The sequence below is a fragment of the Drosophila sulfurigaster genome, chromosome X (genome assembly GCF_023558435.1).
Source record: "Drosophila sulfurigaster albostrigata strain 15112-1811.04 chromosome X, ASM2355843v2, whole genome shotgun sequence".
NCBI lineage: Eukaryota > Metazoa > Arthropoda > Insecta > Diptera > Drosophilidae > Drosophila > Drosophila sulfurigaster.
The window spans coordinates 2,838,304-2,858,565 of NC_084885.1; the positions used below are offsets into that span (position 1 = coordinate 2,838,304).

General features: G+C 39.3%; 3 protein-coding genes across 7 annotated transcripts in view; 2 read left to right on the forward strand and 1 right to left on the reverse strand.

Moving 5' to 3' along the window:
- The window catches only part of LOC133848465 (potassium voltage-gated channel protein Shaker), a 233,032-nt gene that overhangs the window by 176,225 nt on the left and 36,545 nt on the right, over positions 1-20,262 (reverse strand). The window lies entirely within an intron of this gene.
- On the forward strand, positions 706-8,734 carry LOC133848676 (uncharacterized). 2 transcript variants are annotated; one of them, XR_009895285.1, is made up of 13 exons: positions 706-855; positions 922-1,010; positions 1,105-1,543; positions 2,254-2,414; positions 2,484-2,570; positions 2,667-2,866; positions 4,001-4,360; positions 4,431-4,587; positions 5,298-6,452; positions 7,006-7,127; positions 7,672-7,747; positions 7,827-8,473; positions 8,584-8,734. XR_009895285.1 is itself a non-coding variant. In XM_062284331.1 (12 exons), the coding sequence occupies exons 1-12, from the start codon at positions 853-855 to the stop codon at positions 8,371-8,373; spliced, it is 3,396 nt and encodes a 1,131-aa protein (XP_062140315.1). In that variant the 5' UTR covers positions 706-852; the 3' UTR covers positions 8,374-8,533. The 2 variants fall into 2 exon arrangements, 1 of the variants encoding a protein (XP_062140315.1); XM_062284331.1 differs by lacking the exon at positions 8,584-8,734 and having other exon boundaries at positions 7,827-8,533.
- On the forward strand, positions 15,815-16,490 carry LOC133848024 (uncharacterized). 2 transcript variants are annotated; one of them, XR_009895206.1, is made up of 2 exons: positions 15,815-16,354; positions 16,397-16,490. XR_009895206.1 is itself a non-coding variant. In XM_062283390.1 (2 exons), exon 1 carries the CDS (start codon positions 15,906-15,908, stop codon positions 16,293-16,295), a length of 390 nt encoding a protein of 129 aa, XP_062139374.1. In that variant the 5' UTR covers positions 15,815-15,905; the 3' UTR covers positions 16,296-16,332; positions 16,371-16,490. The 2 variants fall into 2 exon arrangements, 1 of the variants encoding a protein (XP_062139374.1); XM_062283390.1 differs by having other exon boundaries at positions 15,815-16,332; positions 16,371-16,490.

Here is a 20,262-nt window from a genome sequence, read left to right on the forward strand (position 1 = left end):
ACAACTTTAACATTCGAATTTCGTGTCTTGAAGTAGGCGTACACATGAGCATGGGCGTGGCAAGGGGCTATGACACCTTCGAGGTGTCGCAGTGGGACTACGACAACAACAACAACAACACAAGCAAGACTGAGAGCACGAGTGAGCGAAAGGAAGTAGGAAAACAGAGAAAAAACTATGAAAGCTTTCACGTTGATCCCCGAAGCAGCATTGGCCGCAAGGGCAGAAGGTGCAAAATACAACGACGCCTCGTGACCAGCAGACTAACCACAAGTTATAGCTGCCCGCCTGCCTGCGTGCCCCCGTTGCCATCCTATCCATGCTGCTGCCCGGGCGCACCCTGGGGAGTTGAAAGCAAGTGAAAAATTTTTGGTGGGCGCTAAGCTTCCATGGAATATTTAGTTATGGGACGCCACTGCCATGGCGTGTTGTCCTGTCCTGTCCTGTCCTGTCCAGGTTGTCGAGGTTGCCAGCCAGGCAACCAGAGCCAAAAGCTGATGCCGCTGCGTCCGTCGAGGCTGTAGCTGAAACTGATGTTTTGTGGTGCCCAGGAGACCGTTAGCAAAGGGATTAAAGTTGGAGCCAGGCGACTGTCCAAAGCTTAGCAACAACAACAACGGCAGCAATGAGAACTAGAATAACAAGAAAGAACGACAAGTTGTAGCCATAGCTGCGCGCTTTGCGTTGGATCAATAAATGCCAGGTGGCTCGGCCCGGTTAGCCAGATGGCCAACTGGAAAGTGCAGAGAAAGTTGCAGCCAAACGGCAATTGGCAATTGGCAAATTGGCAACAACGGAAACTGAAGCGGTAGCGGAAACGGAAACAGAGACGGAAGTACAGTCGCGACCAGCATGGTTAGTGTTTGCAAAAAGAACGCGTCATTAAATCGTATTTAAATAAATAATGCAATTCACTTGCAGCCACCCAAGAAGAAGCTCTCCAAAAAGGAGAAGGCACGCCTCGAGGCCGAACAGGCCGAGATGCTGCGCATCGAAATGGAGAAGGAGAAGTGAGTGTGAATGTGAATGTGAATGTGAATGTGAATCAATAAAAAATATGTGAATAAAACTAAAATGCACCATATTCACTTTATTGCCTCACAGACTAAAGAAGCTCGAGGAGGCGCGTCAGCGCAAGAAACTGGAAATGGAGCAGGCCAAGCATCGTCAGCAACAGGAGGTGACCGAGAATCGCTTTCGTCGTGGCCAGCTCAAGGATAGCATGCGTTTCTTTGACGCCGTTCACACCACCATCGAGGCCATCAAGGCTGGAGAACGGCACGAGCGCGATTGGGATAAGTTTATGCGATGCAATGGGCTGCCAAATGCGGCAAGTGCCAGCGATTTGCGCAAATACATTCATCAATGGCATGCGGACATCGCCCGGCGCCAGAGCGAAGCACGCAATTGGCTGCTGCGCACCGATGAGCGGACACTCCTCACCCAGGATGCCCACGTCTCGGATCTGACGCGTGCGTCGCTGCGTCAGCAGCAGGGCAACCTGGGCGATGTCTATGCACAGCGCATTAAGGAAGTTCTAGGCGTAAGTGCATTCTCGCTTAATGGCCACGCTTACACATAACGGCCATACAACTCTTCATTCTGTATGGCCGTTATGTGTAAGCACATACCCTGATGCTTAGATTCACTCATATCATGCTTAACGCTCACACTTACACCTAACTGCCACACTTACACCTTACGGCCACACAGTATTGATGATTGAATTTCGTCTAAAATGAAACCTGCACCTGAATCCATTCATATCTCGCTTAACAACACCACTTATAGTGGCCACTTTAACTTTAACTTTGCACTCATATACTTAATTAGCAAAAATGGAAGCTACAGCAAAATGTCGCTTCACTTAATGTCTTTCTTATTACATTTTTTCTTGATGCCGTTAAGGGAGTTAGCGTTTAACTTTCCACACTTATAGCATCTAAATACGTAAACATTCCACAATTCTCTTGTCTCAATACTTTCTTCTAAAATCACAGCGAAAGAATTAGAGCAAAATGTTTTCGCTCCCTTTAGCGTAAATCTACTTTTTAGCCGCAATAAGTTCCAGCTATGTGAGTTGGCGCTTAAATTGTATATCTTATAGATACTCAACGAGCTAGCATTTATTAAACTTTAACTTTCCACTCTCAAAGAATTAACAGCATAACGTAATACGTTCAACTTAACGGCCATTATTGAGGCCAATAAGCGAGTCGGCGTTTAACTTGAACTTTCGATTCTTACACTCAGATACTTAACGAGCTGGACGAGTCGCTGCTGTACACCAAAGAGCGTTCGGCACACATTGCCATTGATTTGGCCAAGTTGAAGACTGAGATGCGTGTGTTTCTCAAACAGCATCTCGACGAGTTCACCCACAAGACAATGTCGCACATTGAACGTGACATGGAGTAAGTTCATCGTGTATGCCTCCCTCTTCTCAATCTTCTCCTCAATCACAATTTCTATTCGCTTTGCAGAATCGATAGGCCTGGCGTCTCGAAGCACATATACAGCTCCGATGTGTTTCAGAGCTTCATCTGGACCTTCTCCAAGGATGCCCAAATGTGCGCAACGAAACCCAATTAATCGCCTAATCGCCTTTAACTAATTTTCCCTTCTTTATGCCACACACACACACACACACGGACACTCAACAACAGTGCTGTTAATCCCAAGGCGCGCATTGGCGAACAATCGGCCCACAATGAGATCGATTTTCCCACCATCGAGATGAACATCTCACTGCCACCCACTGTGCGCCTGCAGAGCTCGGCACTGCGTGGTCTTTGGCTCAATTACGACCACTTCAGCGACTATTGCAGCAGCTTCCAGCTGCGCCATGCACGCTCCGAAAATGCCAGTAAGTTGTCCATCACCAAAAACATTTGCTACACACTCGTACTTATCGTAGTACTTTAGCTGCTCAACTTGTTTAGCCATCTTATTTATAACAACAACAACAACGATGAAATCAACAACATTTTTGGCATCAAGTTAAAAGCAAACTAAAAACTTTGTATGTGCACTTTAATGATTTTTGGAAATTTCAACATTTTACAAAGTTTCTATTCTGCATTTTAATTTCAACATTTGAAGAGGTAGTTTCTATGTTTGGAAAATACATAGTACAAATTTATTCAACCGATTTAACAACTTTTTTATACTATTACATTAATAAATGAAGCTGCACACATTCAAATAATAGCACTCTCAAAACTTCTTTCGCTAAAAAGAGTTCACTAAATTAAACAGTTCAACATAATATAAATACGGAATAATTGTTGAATTAAAAATAAAAAGGAAAACAACTTACCGCTAGTTATATGATTAACAACAAAAGCTACCTATAAAAATGTTTAATTTAATTTAATTTTACAATAGTAAGTCATTAAACAGTTTTGCTTTTTGTTTTGTAGAAAAATTATTTAATATATTTAGCTTGTTTTAGATTCAGATTTTGAAATTAGAAATAGCATAACTGTCAATATCTCTTCTGCTAAATAAATTCACTATAAAACCACCCTATTTTAATGTAACAAAGTAAAATTAGGATTATGTAATTTAAATTTGTTACATTAAAAAATACCTAAATTATATATAAAAACAATTGTTTTTGAAATATGTATTACAAGAACCTTTAGTTTTGTGATTACCACGAAAAGGTTGAAAAATTGGTGCTAATTTTAGTTTCGCAGTTTTTTTTGGCATACTTAACCTTTAAATGAGTTACGAATGACGATGCTATTAAGTTTCTTCAATTGACTATCTGATGTGTTTTGTACTCTATGGTACATATGTATATTTTAAATGTATTAGTATACCGAAATACCAAACCTAGCGTTCGGTATATTTTTGGTATTGTTGTAGAATATGATTTTATTGGAAATAGATAGCGGATGACTCAGCTTTCTCACTTGTTAAATTCAAACTTGTTTATCACTCTATTAACAAAATTCTTAAACTGTCTTTTTTGTTCTGTTCTGCTATTCCACAGCGATTCTGCGACAAACGAAGCGGGAGTGGCGCAAACGCAAAGAGATACTCCAATCGATGCTGGACGAGTGCGCACGAGAGATACCATTGTCGGAGCTGGAGCAGCTCACCCAGGAGCAGCACTCGGCGAGCTCGCTGCCGCCCAAGGAGCGCAGCTACGATGTGGACAAACTCTACGCTCAATACGAGGATGAGCTGAACAAGGCGCGGCGTCGAGCCATCGGACCCGAGGCCTATGGCATGCTGGAGACGGATGTGAATCTGCGCAAATATCGCATCATTGGCGGCGTCTATTGCATTGATTTCCTCGAGACGCCGCAGCAGGATAAACAGCTCAACGCACGCTCCTTTATACGCACCAGTGTGTGGCAAGCAAGCATGAATGAATGAACTCTGACTGAGCATTGATTGACGCTCTACTCTTATTGCAGTTGCGGCTGCAAACAGTCTGATGCACAAGGAATACTATCAGACCTATCATCCTCCGCCTCCAGTGCTGCCCGGTGTGCGGCGTCTGCCCGAGGAAATTGAGGCCGAGATGCGCATGATTGAGGCGGCGCTGGACAAGCTGGCATTGGTTACTCTCCAGTAAGTATAGAGAAAGCTAGGAGCGGAGTTTTGAAAAGACTGTTGTAAGGATCATAGAACAAGTTGACATAAGTGCAGAATAAAAAACAACGCTCTTTAAATAGAGATAACAAATATTGAATCGTATTGAAAACATGCCAAAATTGAATGTGGGAGACACATTTCCGAATCAAGATTAAATTTCCGCCATGATTATAAATGTTTCTTTGCTTGAAATTCGAAAAATGTCGAACCCACAACGAAAAATCTTAAATCAAACACTCTTTAATTTATAATATATTCAAATCAAGAATCTGTATCTGACAACAAAATTTCTTTTCATGTCAAAACATTGAATGAAGATTGAGATCTTGTTTCAACAACTTAAATAGATTCAAATCTTATATCAGGCGTTTGTTTTTAAGATCGCAAAATTCTTAAGCTCAAGATTTTTATTTCAATTTTTCGAACTTCGGTTTTCACTCTGTGTAAGAAAAGTGTCAGGAAAATTAAATTTTGTATCTTAAAACGAGTTTTGTTTTAATGTCAAAGAGTTGAATAAAGAATGAAATGTTGTTGAAACAACTTTATTAGATTACAATTTTATGTCGAGCATGTCTTTAAGAACACAAAGCTCTCAAGCTCAAGATTTCTTTTAGTTTTACTCTGCGAAAGAAAAGTAATTGTAATTCGATGTAATCTTAATTGTCCATTCTCGAATTTAATTGCAGATTGCCTGACTCTGTCATTTGGTTTGAGCCACCCATCGCCTGTCGCTGGGAGACGCATACCGAGACGCTTGAATCACAGCTGGCGGATGGCGTCAAACCAGCTTCAGTTGGAGCAGCAGCAACCGATGCAGCAGCCGCAAGTGGCGCTGTGGCAGAGACAACTGCCACGCCCACAGAGGCCACACCGCTCTCGACAAACGCACAGCCCAGTCCGCTGAAGAGCTCGCCACGCGGTCCGGCCAAGCTGCGCTCCCAAAAGTCCGAATTGGCTGGCGCACAAGGCGGCGCCCAGAAGCTATACGAGATTGGCGACTTTGATCTGCGCGCGATACCCAGCAATGTGGATCTCTATGGGCTGGTGAAGGATTTTGTGGTGCCGCGACTGCCGCAAGGCTTTTGTGTGCGCCTCGAGCAGACGACACCACAATCGAGCAGCGGCCAACCGCAGCGTCATGTGATGTTCCTCGCTCGCCAAGCGCACGTGCGACTGGGCAACGTGGCTCAGGTGACAGCAGCCGCAGTTGCAGCAGCTGCGATGGCCACATCGAGTGCGGCACAAAGTGATTCCCAGCGTGGCATTGGCGATGAATTCCTGGACACCAATGAACCCGCGGAACTCTTTCCGCCGCTCTGCTTTGACAAGCTGCTCAAGTTTCGCAGCCAGGCGCGTCCGCCGCCGATAACGTCGAGCTCGTGCTACTTGTTCTCGCAGCTGATCGAGGACATGGATCGTCTGTGGCATTTGCAATTGCCACGCGAACAACAGGAGGAGTTGCTGCAGCAAATCTCCGAGCAACTCTCGCCCAGCGGTTCGCAGCACGACGTCACCGAGGAGCTGCCCGAGGACATGCGTCCGCTGAGCCAGGAGCTCCAAGAGGTGCTCCAGCCAGCGACAGCGGTTGCCGCCTTTGCCTACTACACTGGCATCTCGTTTGTGCGTGACTCGCAGCTGCCTGGACAATCGGAGCCGGAGTCGACATCAAAGTCAGCTGGCAGCCAAGAGAGCAGCGACGATGACGATGATGATGACGACGATGACAGCATTCTGGAGCTGCTCGATGGTGGCGCCGGCAATGATTCTTCGGCGGGTGCCACACTGCAGCAGGGACTCAGTCACAACAGCAACAGCAACAACGATAGCTGCGACAGTGAAGCGTACGAATCGAAATAGTTCTTTCTATATATATATATATCTCTATATTTATATGTATATGTATCTATATCCATCTATATCTATATCTATATCTATATCTATATCTATATCTATATCTATATCTATATCTATATCTATATCTATATCTATATCTATATCTATATCTATATCTATATCTATATCTATATCTATATCTATATCTATATCTATATCTATATCTATATCTATATCTATATCTATATCTATATCTATATCTATATCTATATCTATATCTATATCTATATCTATATCTATATCTATATCTATATCTATATCTATATCTATATCTATATCTATATCTATATCTATATCTATATCTATATCTATATCTATATCTATATCTATATCTATATCTATATCTATATATATATATATATATATATATATATATATATATATATATATATATATATCTATATCTATATCTATATCTATATTTACATTTCTATATATATATCTATGTATCTATATATATATATATCAATGGCTATATCTATCTCTCGATTTCCCTTTTAGGCGCAGGCAGAAGATGAGCAGCACGGCAGCCATCACGCAGGGCAAGTGGAGCACCCGCGATGTCCATGACACTAAATTCAATGAGGACAAGTTGTCAATACAGTTCCGTACAGGAAGATTGGGTGAGTGAATCTATAAGCTGCATATCATTAACTAATTGGCTCTACAATTTGTAATCAAACTATTCCTTAAGAACACAAGAACTTCAATTAGAAATATTTGCTGCATAGATTTTAAAATCCCTAATCAAACCTGCTTTAACTAATTCGAAAAGCTTATATTAATCTAATCCAAGTAACCACATGAATTTCAATAACTTTTAAACGAATCGATCATTTTGTTTGCTGTAAAATCGAAATGAATTATTGCAGTTTTAGTCAAGATTTACAATGGTTTTCTTTTTAAACAGTTGAAAACTTGTTTATTTTTTCAACATGTTCTTCAATAATTGTTAAATATATCTCATTTTTGGGACAAATTAAACATTTCCAATCCAGGTCCAATACATAACTGTATAGCAATACACAATTCGAAGCATTTTACTATATTAACATTATTTTAAACTAATTTTATAGCAAATCTCCATACATTTTATAGTCAATTACTCCGTTTTTTTAAATATAATAATCAAGTCCTAATCGATTATCTGTTTTATTCCCCGCTTAGGCATCTTTGGCTTTGCACTGAACAAATATAGCAACATGCCATATCAAACCTGGGATCTGCGACCGGACATGAAAAAGCAAGTATCTCTCTATCCACACTCTTATGGATGACGAAAACGTAATGCATTCCTCGACCTTTACTTTACCTTTACTTAGCCTCGGCACAATACTCTTTAGCTTCACGGCGTCGCTAATCAGCCTGGACATGACCATCACAGAGGCGGGCTACACGGTCAACAATTTCCAGGGCGGCAGCACTCAAGGCATTACCGAAATGATTGGCAAGACGCTTTCGCTGTCGGAGCTGAAGGCGACCCTCATTCTCTCAGCTGTGGACATTTTCCCAGACGAGGATGCCTTCTGCTATACGGAGGGATCGTGCGAGAAGAACTATGTGATGGAGATGCATACGTATGCCTGCATTTCCACGCTCGCCCTCTCGCATAATTTCAGCTGGTCACGGTGGAACCTCTTGGCGGGTTCACGCACTGCTGTCCTGCTGATTCGAGAGCTGCTCGAGGGCAAAAAAGTGCCATACTATTCCACTCTGCTCGTCACGCCGCTGAAGACCTCGATCATTGACTGCACCGAGGTCTCGGCGAGCTTCAATGCGGTGGGCATTGCAGGCATGGAATACTATGCCGATCTCTCAGCCTGTGAGCTTGGAAAAGCAACGCACGATGAGTCCCATACTCAGGGATAATGTGGCCAGCATTCTGAAGGGCATCAGGCCACTCAGTTTGTGTTAGTTGAAAAGCGTGCGAATTGCACTTTGATGAGGAAATAAATAAGTCAATATAAAGGTAGGATTAGAGCGATATTGTCGGATCGCAAATGAACGAACTAAAATGATCTATTCAGAAAAGTAAAAGAACTTAATAAGTTAACATTAATAGTTGTCTTTTTGATTTAGTTGTTCTATTGGAATTGGATGTGTTACTAGGATGAAATTATTAAAAGGTTGCGAAATACATTTAAATTAGGATATAAATATAAAGTTTGGATAAGTGCGATAGTCTTGCGATATAGTTTGCTGATCAGAAAGAACAAACGAACTTATTCAGTATATTTGACCGATGTATACATTTTGATTTGAACCATTATGAATGTTTAAGCATGTGTTTACTCAAATATAAGACAGTTGTCTTTAATCAGCGTCTATTTAATCAGCGTCTTGACAAGCAAATATTGTTGAATTCTTTGGTTAAGGAAGTTGTAATGGATGAATCACCAACTTTGTCTTCGAACCTCGCGTCTAATTAAACTGCTTGATTTTAGAGAGCATCATTTGAATGGTTGCTTGCAAAGCTGATCGATAAATATTACCGCAAACCAATCAGAATAATTGAGACGTAATTCTACAGTACAATGTGCGTGTGTATGTGTGTGAGTGTGTGCATTTCTACTCGGTTACTACAGATATCCCTGTAGACTATAAATACTGCAATTTTAATAAAGATTGATTGGCTGCAGCTCGAGCACATTTTCACTTGCAGCGGAATCGTTATTGAAACGCTCTTTATTTTACAGCTTTCGATTATAGCTATTACCACATCATACAAAAATACTATTTGCACAGCTCTGCCTGCCCTTTGACGCAGGGCAGAGGGAGAGGGAGAGGGTCAGCAGTTAAAATTATTCATTCGAAAGTACTCAAAAATCTGTGAACAAGTTTACAACAGTTGCTCCGCACTTGACCACGTTGGCTGAGCGAACAGAGAACAGCGAGCGAGGGCCCAAGTCAGTAAGTTGATTGCAACAGTGAGTGTCAATTGGCACACACACACACACACACACACACTCACACTCGGCACACACACACAAAGAAAGTACACCCTCGCTGAGCTTTTCAATTAAAGCATAAAAATAAATATGGCAACATGGGCAAAAATGTTGGCCGAGTCCTCGTATTTTAGCCCTCTCGACAATTTATGCAAAATGAAATGAAAGCCAAGCAAATGTTAGACAGAGTTCAACACAGGCAAATCCACACACACACACACACACATAAGACTCTTTCTCTGTTCTGTGATTTTTTTTTTTATATTTTCCGATTTTGCATTTTTGCTGGCGAGCTGCTAACAAAATTTATGCTCCGACAGCTAAGCGGCTTCAACTTTTTTTTTTCAAACCAACTGACCAGCTGTCCAAATGCTCAAAATGGCACAAATAGTGTATATGTATGTGTGTGTGTGTGTAGGTCAAGTACAACTATTTAATGGGCGTGGCAGCAGCCTTTTATTCAACGCTAGGCAAAAACTGAATTAGCTCGCAATTTAACTTCAACTAGCCAAAAAAGCAGCAATAGTATTCACTTTCATACTGAATACCAAACACACACACACACACACACACACACACACACACACGCTTACAACGCAGACTCTCACGCACACACATGCAGCGGAAAATGCCAGCATGTAAGCTCATTATGTATGAATGAGCCAGAAAATTGAAAAGCAGCTATTGTCAATTGCACAGCTGGAAAAGCTCCACATCTTTTTTTTTCTTTTTTTCTTTTTTTTGGCCAATAAATCAATTTTGCGGTCAGACAATAATTTGTTAATAATATTTGCAAATTAAGCACTCTACTTGGCAACTTCAAATATTTGCTTGATTGATTCATAATTAGCTCCGTATATTATAATTATTATTGTACTCGCTATCTGTTAGGTAGAAGAAGTGTGTTGGGGGCAACAAAAGTATGTTTTATTACATGCTTTTTATGAAGCACAATTGAGCATCTCCGATCTCTTAAATTATATTCTGAATCAGAGACAACAGCTGAAACGGCATAGCCATGTCCATCCATCCGATGTTATTAAGTATCTTTGGTTGACAATCTGTTATATATTTTAAATATAATATTATATCGTTATACGAAATATTGTGGTTGGTATATTTTAGTATTTTTTACGGTATTAGCGTATATCAAATACAGACAGTATATTTCAAATTTCTTTCGGTATATTACCTGTTAGGGAGAAGAGAAATACCAAATATAAATGTTGGTATTTTTGATATAGTATTTTCGGAACATTTTTTGTTGACAGTCTGATATATATTTTAAATATAATATATCGATATACCAAGTATTGCCTTTGGTATATTTTAGTATTTTTTGGTATATTATGTTATCCATGGTACATTTTTAAGGTATTAGATTCAGTTTTTTTTTTTGTATATTACACGTTAGGGATAAAAGTAATACCAAATTTAACACGATATTTTCGGAAAATTCTTTGGTTAAAAATCTGGTATATTACGTTCTCTACTTTACATTTTTAAAGTACGAGTATATATGAAATACAGACTTCAGCATATTTCAGTATATTTTCGGTATAATAATTTAATATGTTTTATGGATAATACCGTGCTGTTATGCTTGTATATTCTATGGTATATTTTCAGTGTAATAGTATTTCGATATATTTTCGTTATATGTTGGTCTGTTTTCGGTATATACTTCGGGACAACTCAATGAACTCAATTAAATGTGCGAACAACTTCACTCACAGTGAGATTTAAAATGCATATGTACATATTTAAAATGGTTTCAATATATTTTACTTTGCTAAATATTTCCGTGGAGAGGAGCATTCTAAAAAAGTCAAAGATAATTTGCACTTTACAGCACTGAAATTGGGTATTCAGTTATTTTATATGAATAGAAACTAATGCTGTACTCTAGTTCATCTCTAGCAGATGACGTAACATTAACTTTGACCATCTCTAATTGTCATCTCCTTCTTTAATTGTCGAACGCCAACGTGACAAGTTTACTTTGCTCCTCTTGTTCAGTTTTTTTTCAACTTTTTTTTTTTTTCAAAATGAATAATCTCGATGATTCTAAGCTGGGCGACTCTGCATCGCCGAGCAATGAAGAATATGGCATCGCAGAAGCCTGTCCTCGCAAAGGAATTTCCGAGGAGGACGATATCCATGAATTGACGGCCCGAATGAACTCTGTGCAGGAGCGAACAATGAACATGGATGCTTTAAATGAGACAATCGTGCAGGGCTGCGAAGAAGCTGAGGGACAGGCGACAATGGCTCAACTGATGGAGAATCAGCCACCTGGTGATATTTCGCAATTTCTGTTCGCTGCATTGCAGATGGCAGGGGAAAAGAAGGTTAAGCTCGTCGGCCAGCGGGGACAACTACTTGAACCCCACGAGCTGAGCGTGCAGCTACAACGTTCACCACCGGAAGAAGATTGAAGAAAGCAATACAATTCTACATTTTATTACAAATTATACACACACACACACATTAATAACTATACACATACACATACATACACTTTATACAACAAACACATACAACAGGCAACTAGTCAAACGTTGAATAAAATTCGAAGCTTTTTTTCGACCGGCCTGCAACAACTTCTGCAAGAATAGTTTAATTTGATAGGAGCGTTAGATTTTTACATATGTATGTACATATATACATACATATTTGTACATATTCATATTTTAGTATGATGCTGCAACAATGGCAAAGACAGAGACACACCTATATGTATGTATATATGTACATACATATATAGAAATGCGCACGTGCTCGTCTTTCGACGCTGCACATACATACATATATGTATGTATACACATACATATTTTTGTATGATGCTACAATGACAAGAACAGAAACACGTTCCATATGTATGTATGTACATACAAATGCGCTCGTGTTCGTCTTTCGGCGCTACACTCGAACTTCGAATTTCAAAATCAGCCGAAGTCTCGCAGTGCTCAGCTCTTCCAGAGTTGTCATAACGCTCAATATCAACTCATTGCACGTTTAACACTGTTCACTCGCAATTTTCGCAACGTAACGTTTTAATATTGCTATGGATAAAATACCAATTCCAAACGCAAGCTGGTAACACTAAAATAGTTTTGCTTTTTACAACAATTTGCAATTTACTCGTATATAGAGTTGTTTTTACATTTAAAGAGTTTGTCTTCTGTGTTCAATTTGGAAATCGTATTTAAATTTTTGAAAATGACAGTGCGATATACAGATTGGAAAGATGAAAAAATTTATCGCGACGAACAAAATGTGACAATTGGCATGACTTTCAGTTAAAAACATAACAGCTGATCATCTTATCTTATCATCAGCTGATCAAACTTAGTGCACTTCAGACATATTGTGAACAAGATGATTTGAGGAATTAATTGTTGATATGCTGCTAAATATTTGACATATCGTAGTGCTTTTCAATAAGCTGGTTGCAGCATTAAGAAAACACACAATGGGTTAAAGCCCGGGACTAAAACAGAGACTGAGACTTATCTCCTCTCAGTTGCGTTGCGCTGAGCTGAGTGGAGCTGAGCTCCGTTGAGTTGCATGGAGCCATTGAGGATCAGTCAGCTTTGGAGGCCTACCAGAATGTGGCTTTGATTGAACTGTGCCGGTTTGATTCCAATTTTTTTGGACTTTTTTAATCATAGAATGCGTTTTAAAAACAAATTCGACAATTTCCCGCTGAGATTTCCCTTTTTGGTCCAGTTTGACGAACGGTTTCCTCCCTCGGGAGCCATTTTGGATGAGTGGATCGAAATACCACCAGAATTCACCAAAATTGGTTTAATCAATGCCAAAACGCTTGATTGGCACAATAAACCTTCCTATTTATCCTACCTCATACTAATTTTTGTAATGTTTTATCAATAAATGGCTTTTTTTTTTTAAACTAATTTAAGTTTGTACGCAGACTTTTTCTGATTCGAAAACAGATGTATTTTTTGTTTTTTGATTTTAATTAAAAAAGTTGCTGATGGAAATAAATGAAGACTGGTTATATTTTTTCATAAAAGATATGTTGTTAATTTAAAAAAAAAATGAAGTCAATATCTTCAATACAACTATTTTTATTTAACATCAAAGTTGCGCGTTAAGTTTGTACGCAGACTTTTTCTGCTTAGTGTATGTGTATACATACATATATGTATGTATGTGCAGCGTCGAAAGACGAGCACGTGCGCATTTCTATATATGTATGTACATATATATATACATACATATAGGTGTGTCTCTGTCTTTGCCATTGTTGCAGCATCATACTAAAATATGAATATGTACAAATATGTATGTATATATGTACATACATATGTAAAAATCTAACGCTCCTATCAAATTAAACTATTCTTGCAGAAGTTGTTGCAGGCCGGTCGAAAAAAAAGCTTCGAATTTTATTCAACGTTTGACTAGTTGCCTGTTGTATGTGTTTGTTGTATAAAGTGTATGTATGTGTATGTGTATAGTTATTAATGTGTGTGTGTGTGTATAATTTGTAATAAAATGTAGAATTGTATTGCTTTCTTCAATCTTCTTCCGGTGGTGGACGTTGTAGCTGCACGCTCAGCTCGTGGGGTTCAAGTAGTTGTCCCCGCTGGCCGACGAGCTTAACCTTCTTTTCCCTGCCATCTGCAATGCAGCGAACAGAAATTGCGAAATATCACCAGGTGGCTGATTCTCCATCAGTTGAGCCATTGTCGCCTGTCCCTCAGCTTCTTCGCAGCCCTGCACGATTGTCTCATTTAAAGCATCCATGTTCATTGTTCGCTCCTGCACAGAGTTCATTCGGGCCGTCAATTCATGGATATCGTCCTCCTCGGAAATTCCTTTGCGAGGACAGGCTTCTGCGATGCCATATTCTTCATTGCTCGGCGATGCAGAGTCGCCCAGCTTAGAATCATCGAGATTATTCATTTTGAAAAAAAAAAGTTGAAAAAAAACTGAACAAGAGGAGCAAAGTAAACTTGTCACGTTGGCGTTCGACAATTAAAGAAGGAGATGACAATTAGAGATGGTCAAAGTTAATGTTACGTCATCTGCTAGAGATGAACTAGAGTACAGCATTAGTTTCTATTCATATAAAATAACTGAATACCCAATTTCAGTGCTGTAAAGTGCAAATTATCTTTGACTTTTAGAATGCTCTCTCCACGGAAATATTTAGCAAAGTAAAATATATTGAAACCATTTTAAATATGTACATATGTATTTTAAATCTCACTGTGAGTGAAGTTGTTCGCACATTTAATTGAGTTCATCGAGTTGTCTCGTTCTAACACATGCGCCATGCCTAATTATGCCATGCCTACATCTTGCTCGCTCTGTCGCACAACTGCTTCACTTGTCTAATTGGAGAAAGCTCTCTGTAGATTCTATCCCATTATTATTTAGAAGGCATCTCCGTATACATATGTATGTACATATACATATATATTTTCGATGCAGCCCAGTGTGACTGCCTGCCTCTATAAAACTATAAGAGATAGAGGTTCTGACGGCTCTTGTTATTGTTACTCGCAGATCAGATACATTTGTATGTATGTATATATCTACGTACGTGTGTTTCTGTCCTTGCCATTGTTGCAGCATCATACAAAAATATGAATATGTATGTATATATGTACAGATATTCATTTCAGATTGCACACTACCGTGTCTAACTTATGATAGAAGCAACAACAAAGTATCTAAGCTCCGACAGATGATTCTTAAATATATTTTCAATTTTTATCTGATTGCAACCAAATTCTCAGGAACTTTTAAATTTCGCTTCGTTTGTTTCATCGCTTTGTGGGGCAAAAGTGCGAATGGCAAAAAAAAACTTGATCTGCGAGCAACAATAACAAGAGCCGTCAGATCCTCTATCTCTTATAGTCAGGCAGTCAGACTGGGCTGCATCATCTCGGCTGTTGGCGCCTATCAGGAATACATATATGTATATATGTATGTATAAGGAGATGCCTTCTTCGAAATAATAATGGGCTAGAATCCACTCCAATTAGACAAGTGAAGCAGGTGTGCGACAGAGCGAGCAAGATGTATTCATAATTATGCAGGCGCATAATGTGTTAGAACGGGACAACTCAATGAACTCAATTAAATGTGCGAACAACTTCACTCACAGTGAGATTTAAAATGCATATGTACATATTTAAAATGGTTTCAATATATTTTACTTTGCTAAATATTTCCGTGGAGAGGAGCATTCTAAAAAGTCAAAGATAATTTGCACTTTACAGCACTGAAATTGGGTATTCAGTTATTTTATATGAATAGAAACTAATGCTGTACTCTAGTTCATCTCTAGCAGATGACGTAACATTAACTTTGACCATCTCTAATTGTCATCTCCTTCTTTAATTGTCGAACGCCAACGTGACAAGTTTACTTTGCTCCTCTTGTTCAGTTTTTTTTCAACTTTTTTTTTTCAAAATGAATAATCTCGATGATTCTAAGCTGGGCGACTCTGCATCGCCGAGCAATGAAGAATATGGCATCGCAGAAGCCTGTCCTCGCAAAGGAATTTCCGAGGAGGACGATATCCATGAATTGACGGCCCGAATGAACTCTGTGCAGGAGCGAACAATGAACATGGATGCTTTAAATGAGACAATCGTGCAGGGCTGCGAAGAAGCTGAGGGACAGGCGACAATGGCTCAACTGATGGAGAATCAGCCACCTGGTGATATTTCGCAATTTCTGTTCGCTGCATTGCAGATGGCAGGGGAAAAGAAGGTTAAGCTCGTCGGCCAGCGGGGACAACTACTTGAACCCCACGAGCTGAGCGTGCAGCTACAACGTTCACCACCGGAAGAAGATTGAAGAAAGCAATACAATTCTACATTTTATTACAAATTATACACACACACACACATTAATAACTATACACATACACACACACACATTAATAACTATACACATACACATACATACACTTTATACAACAAACACATACAACAGGCAACTAGTCAAACGTTGAATAAAATTCGAAGCTTTTTTTCGACCGGCCTGCAACAACTTCTGCAAGAATAGTTTAATTTGATAGGAGCGTTAGATTTTTACATATGGACATACATATATACATATTTGCACATATTCATATTTTAGTATGATGCTGCAACAATGGCAAAGACAGAAACACACCTATATGTATATATGTACATACATATATACAAATGCGCACGTGCTCGTCTTTCGGCGCTGCATATACATACAAATGTGTATGTATATATGTACATACATATTTTTGTATGATGCTACAATGACAAGAACAGAAACACGTTCCATATGTATGTATGTACATACAAATGCGCTCGTGTTCGTCTTTCGGCGCTACACTCGAACTTCGAATTTCAAAATCAGCCGAAGTCTCGCAGTGCTCAGCTCTTCCAGAGTTGTCATAACGCTCAATATCAACTCATTGCACGTTTAACACTGTTCACTCGCAATTTTCGCAACGTAACGTTTTAATATTGCTATGGATAAAATACCAATTCCAAACGCAAGCTGGTAACACTAAAATAGTTTTGCTTTTTACAACAATTTGCAATTTACTCGTATATAGAGTTGTTTTTACATTTAAAGAGTTTGTCTTCTGTGTTCAATTTGGAAATCGTATTTAAATTTTTGAAAATGACAGTGCGATATACAGATTGGAAAGATGAAAAAATTTATCGCGACGAACAAAATGTGACAATTGGCATGGCTTTCAGTTAAAAACATAACAGCTGATCATCTTATCTTATCATCAGCTGATCAAACTTAGTGCACTTCAGACATATTGTGAACAAGATGATTTGAGGAATTAATTGTTGATATGCTGCTAAATATTTGACATATCGTAGTGCTTTTCAATAAGCTGGTTGCAGCATTAAGAAAACGCACAATGGGTTAAAGCCCGGGACTAAAACAGAGACTGAGACTTATCTCATCTCAGTTGCGTTGCGTTGAGCTGAGTGGAGCTGAGCTCCGTTGAGTTGCATGGAGCCATTGAGGACAGTATTCATATTCACAAATTTTTGTCATATTGCAAAGTGCACTCAAGCGTGGCGCATTCAAGCGAATAAGCGGTGGATGGGCGGCAGTAACAGTAACAGTAAGAGAGTGGCATGTGGAAGAAAGAAAGCACACACATTCAGAGCGGAGTTAAGGAGCGCAGCTGTCCTCATGGCTATAACTGCTGTCGTTTGTCCTTGGGTCCTTTGTCGTTTGTTGCTCCACACTCGTCGCCTATTGCCTGTCGCTTCTCGCTTCTCACTTCTCACTTGTCGCTTGTCGCCTGTCGCCGTTGCCTCAGCTCAACGATCTGTCAACGTCAACGGTGCGTATGATAAATTTTTATTGTGCAGCGGCTGCTGCTGCCCTTTGCTCAAGCAGCTTACGCTTCGTCAGCTCTCATCTTTGTGGCAAGCACACACAAGCGAACAAAATAAATACATACATGTATAAGAAAATATTGAAATAATATTTAATGAAAATGCTTGCAGAGAGCAAGCAAAACGCTCTCGAGTGCCAAACGCAGCTAATTACGCATGCGGCTTTATCATTTATTGTCATGACAACAACAATCCCTGCTTACAGCTTGTACAAGATGGCAACGTGTGTGTGTGTGTGTGTGTGCACGAAATATATTCGAGGTTGCCCGCCTGCCAGTCAGCTTACAGCGAGGATTATGCGCACTCTCTGCAGCGCCTTTGCTCCTTCGCCTTCGCCTTCACCTTCTCCTCATCCTCTGACCTAACTTACACTTATTTATCACATAACCAGCAGCAACAGCAACACCAACAGCAAGAGCAGCTCAGCAGCCCAGTTCAAGCTCTGACTGCAATAAATAAAATTTTCCCTGCAATTTTCCTGTTCAAATTAATAGCACAATGCACACACAATGCGCAATTTTTTAACATGCGCCAACATTTTTTACAATTTTCCATTCCCGCTTTCGCTGCTCCTCTGCTCTGCTGCTGCGCGGCAAATAAATTTCTACAGCGAAAATATTACCTCGAATTACATTGTGCTTAAAATCACTTTAAAAGTAGTCTCTAACATTTTTGTTCACTTTTATCCAATTGAAATTCCACATGTTATACTAAATGTGAAACCTTTTTATATTCAAAAATAAACAGCAGATAAACGGACTAACATTTGTTGTAATTACATACGACTTTAATATTTAGAGAGCAAGAGAGAGAGCAGCGCTTAAATATGGTAATTGTGAATTACAATTACGTTGCGATAGCATAATGCCATGTGCTCTCGAGTTGCAGCTGCAATCGGTCGCATTGGTTGCACATTAAATTGATAAGCCTCGGCTCTAGCTGCCACGGTTTGCCACCGAGTGTGGCAATTAGCCCAGCTACTGCGCAACAAGGGCGCACAGAGATAAAGCGAAAGCAAAAGAGAGATAGAAAATAAAGAGTGCTGTGTGAATCTGCCGCGAATCTGAGCTGCTATTTAAATTGCCAGGTAATTAACCGTCGTTGTCACCTTGTGCGCTGCCAAGGTAACATTCACCCGACCGAGCGACTTCTTGTGTGCTCCTTCTCGTATCGTATTATACCTAAAATGGCAACAGCAACAAACTCTGAGTGTGTGTGTGTGTGTGTGTGTGCGTGTGTGTGGGAAGCAGGCGGCACAACAACATGATGGCAAACAGAAAAGTTTAAATTAGGCGTAAAATAGCAAAACTCGCCTCGCCTCTGAGGTAGCTAGTAGCTACTCCGTTTCCGTTTTTTCGTGGTGGCTCTGGGGCGATGAACAAAGTTTTGTGCCGCAACGAAAATGCCTTGAAATCGCGTGAAAAAGCATTAAAAATACATTTTGTGATTGCAAATTCCATAAGTGACAAACAATTTATTAGTTAAACAGAATGATTAATGGCAAAATTCATTTGCTTTCATGCTTCTGTCAAATATAACAGACACTTTAACAGGCACTCTATCACAGCGACACATCATCTGTAGTCCCAAAGCATATTCAAATTGAGAGACATGCTAAATATTTGATATACCTACAAACATACATACATACATACGGCTGACAACTCGTTGCGCCAGAGCTGGCAACTTAATTTGGAGTTGCCACATTGTCCACCTCTCATACATTTTTTAAAAGCAATAGCAATAGCAATAGCAATTTGCCTTTAATTGTTAATAATTTGAATTGCAGTGCACTGTAATTATCGCCTTGTTAGCTTTAATCGTTGTGTAAATTAATGACAGGTAACAATTGACTGACGTAGCCTGATTAAATCACTGTTGCCATTTAAATATTGTTAGGATGCTGCACATTTAGTGATGTGAAGAAGGAGCTTCTATTAATTGAATGATTAATCGATTATATAACAAAATATATATAAAAAGTATAAGCTAATATAACTCAGCTGATTTACACTTTTTTCGATATATATACACAAAAATATTAGCTAAAATACGGCCACACTTGAAGAATCATTGCCGATCAATGATGCGGCTCCATTAGCTATCCCTCTCTTACACACATTGAATGATGTGGCGGAAGATTCCACTTAACGGAAATTTCTATGATGCAACCCACTCTAAACAGACAACAAAGCGATATTTTTCATAGATAAGTTCTACTGAAAACAAGGCAAATAAGAAAATATGAGAACATGTTATAGTCTTTGATCCATCACTGAATAAATACAAAACTAATAAATATTTACAAATTATTGATATTAATATTAATAATTTCTTTAAAAATTACAAAAATTGCTGATTGATCATCAAATCATTTGATTAATCGATTATACGATTAATAATCGAACGGCTCA

What these genes read in the sequence shown, in the direction of transcription:
- LOC133848024 (XM_062283390.1), top strand. Translation starts at nt 15,906, where the DNA reads ATGAATAATCTCGATGATTCTAAGCTGGGCGACTCTGCATCGCCGAGC.
- LOC133848676 (XM_062284331.1), top strand. An exon ending in GATAGCTGCGACAGTGAAGC is followed by an intron (nt 6,453 to 7,005) that starts GTACGAATCGAA and finishes TTTCCCTTTTAG; the next exon opens with GCGCAGGCAGAAGATGAGCA. An exon ending in CTGCGACCGGACATGAAAAA is followed by an intron (nt 7,748 to 7,826) that starts GCAAGTATCTCT and finishes ACCTTTACTTAG; the next exon opens with CCTCGGCACAATACTCTTTA.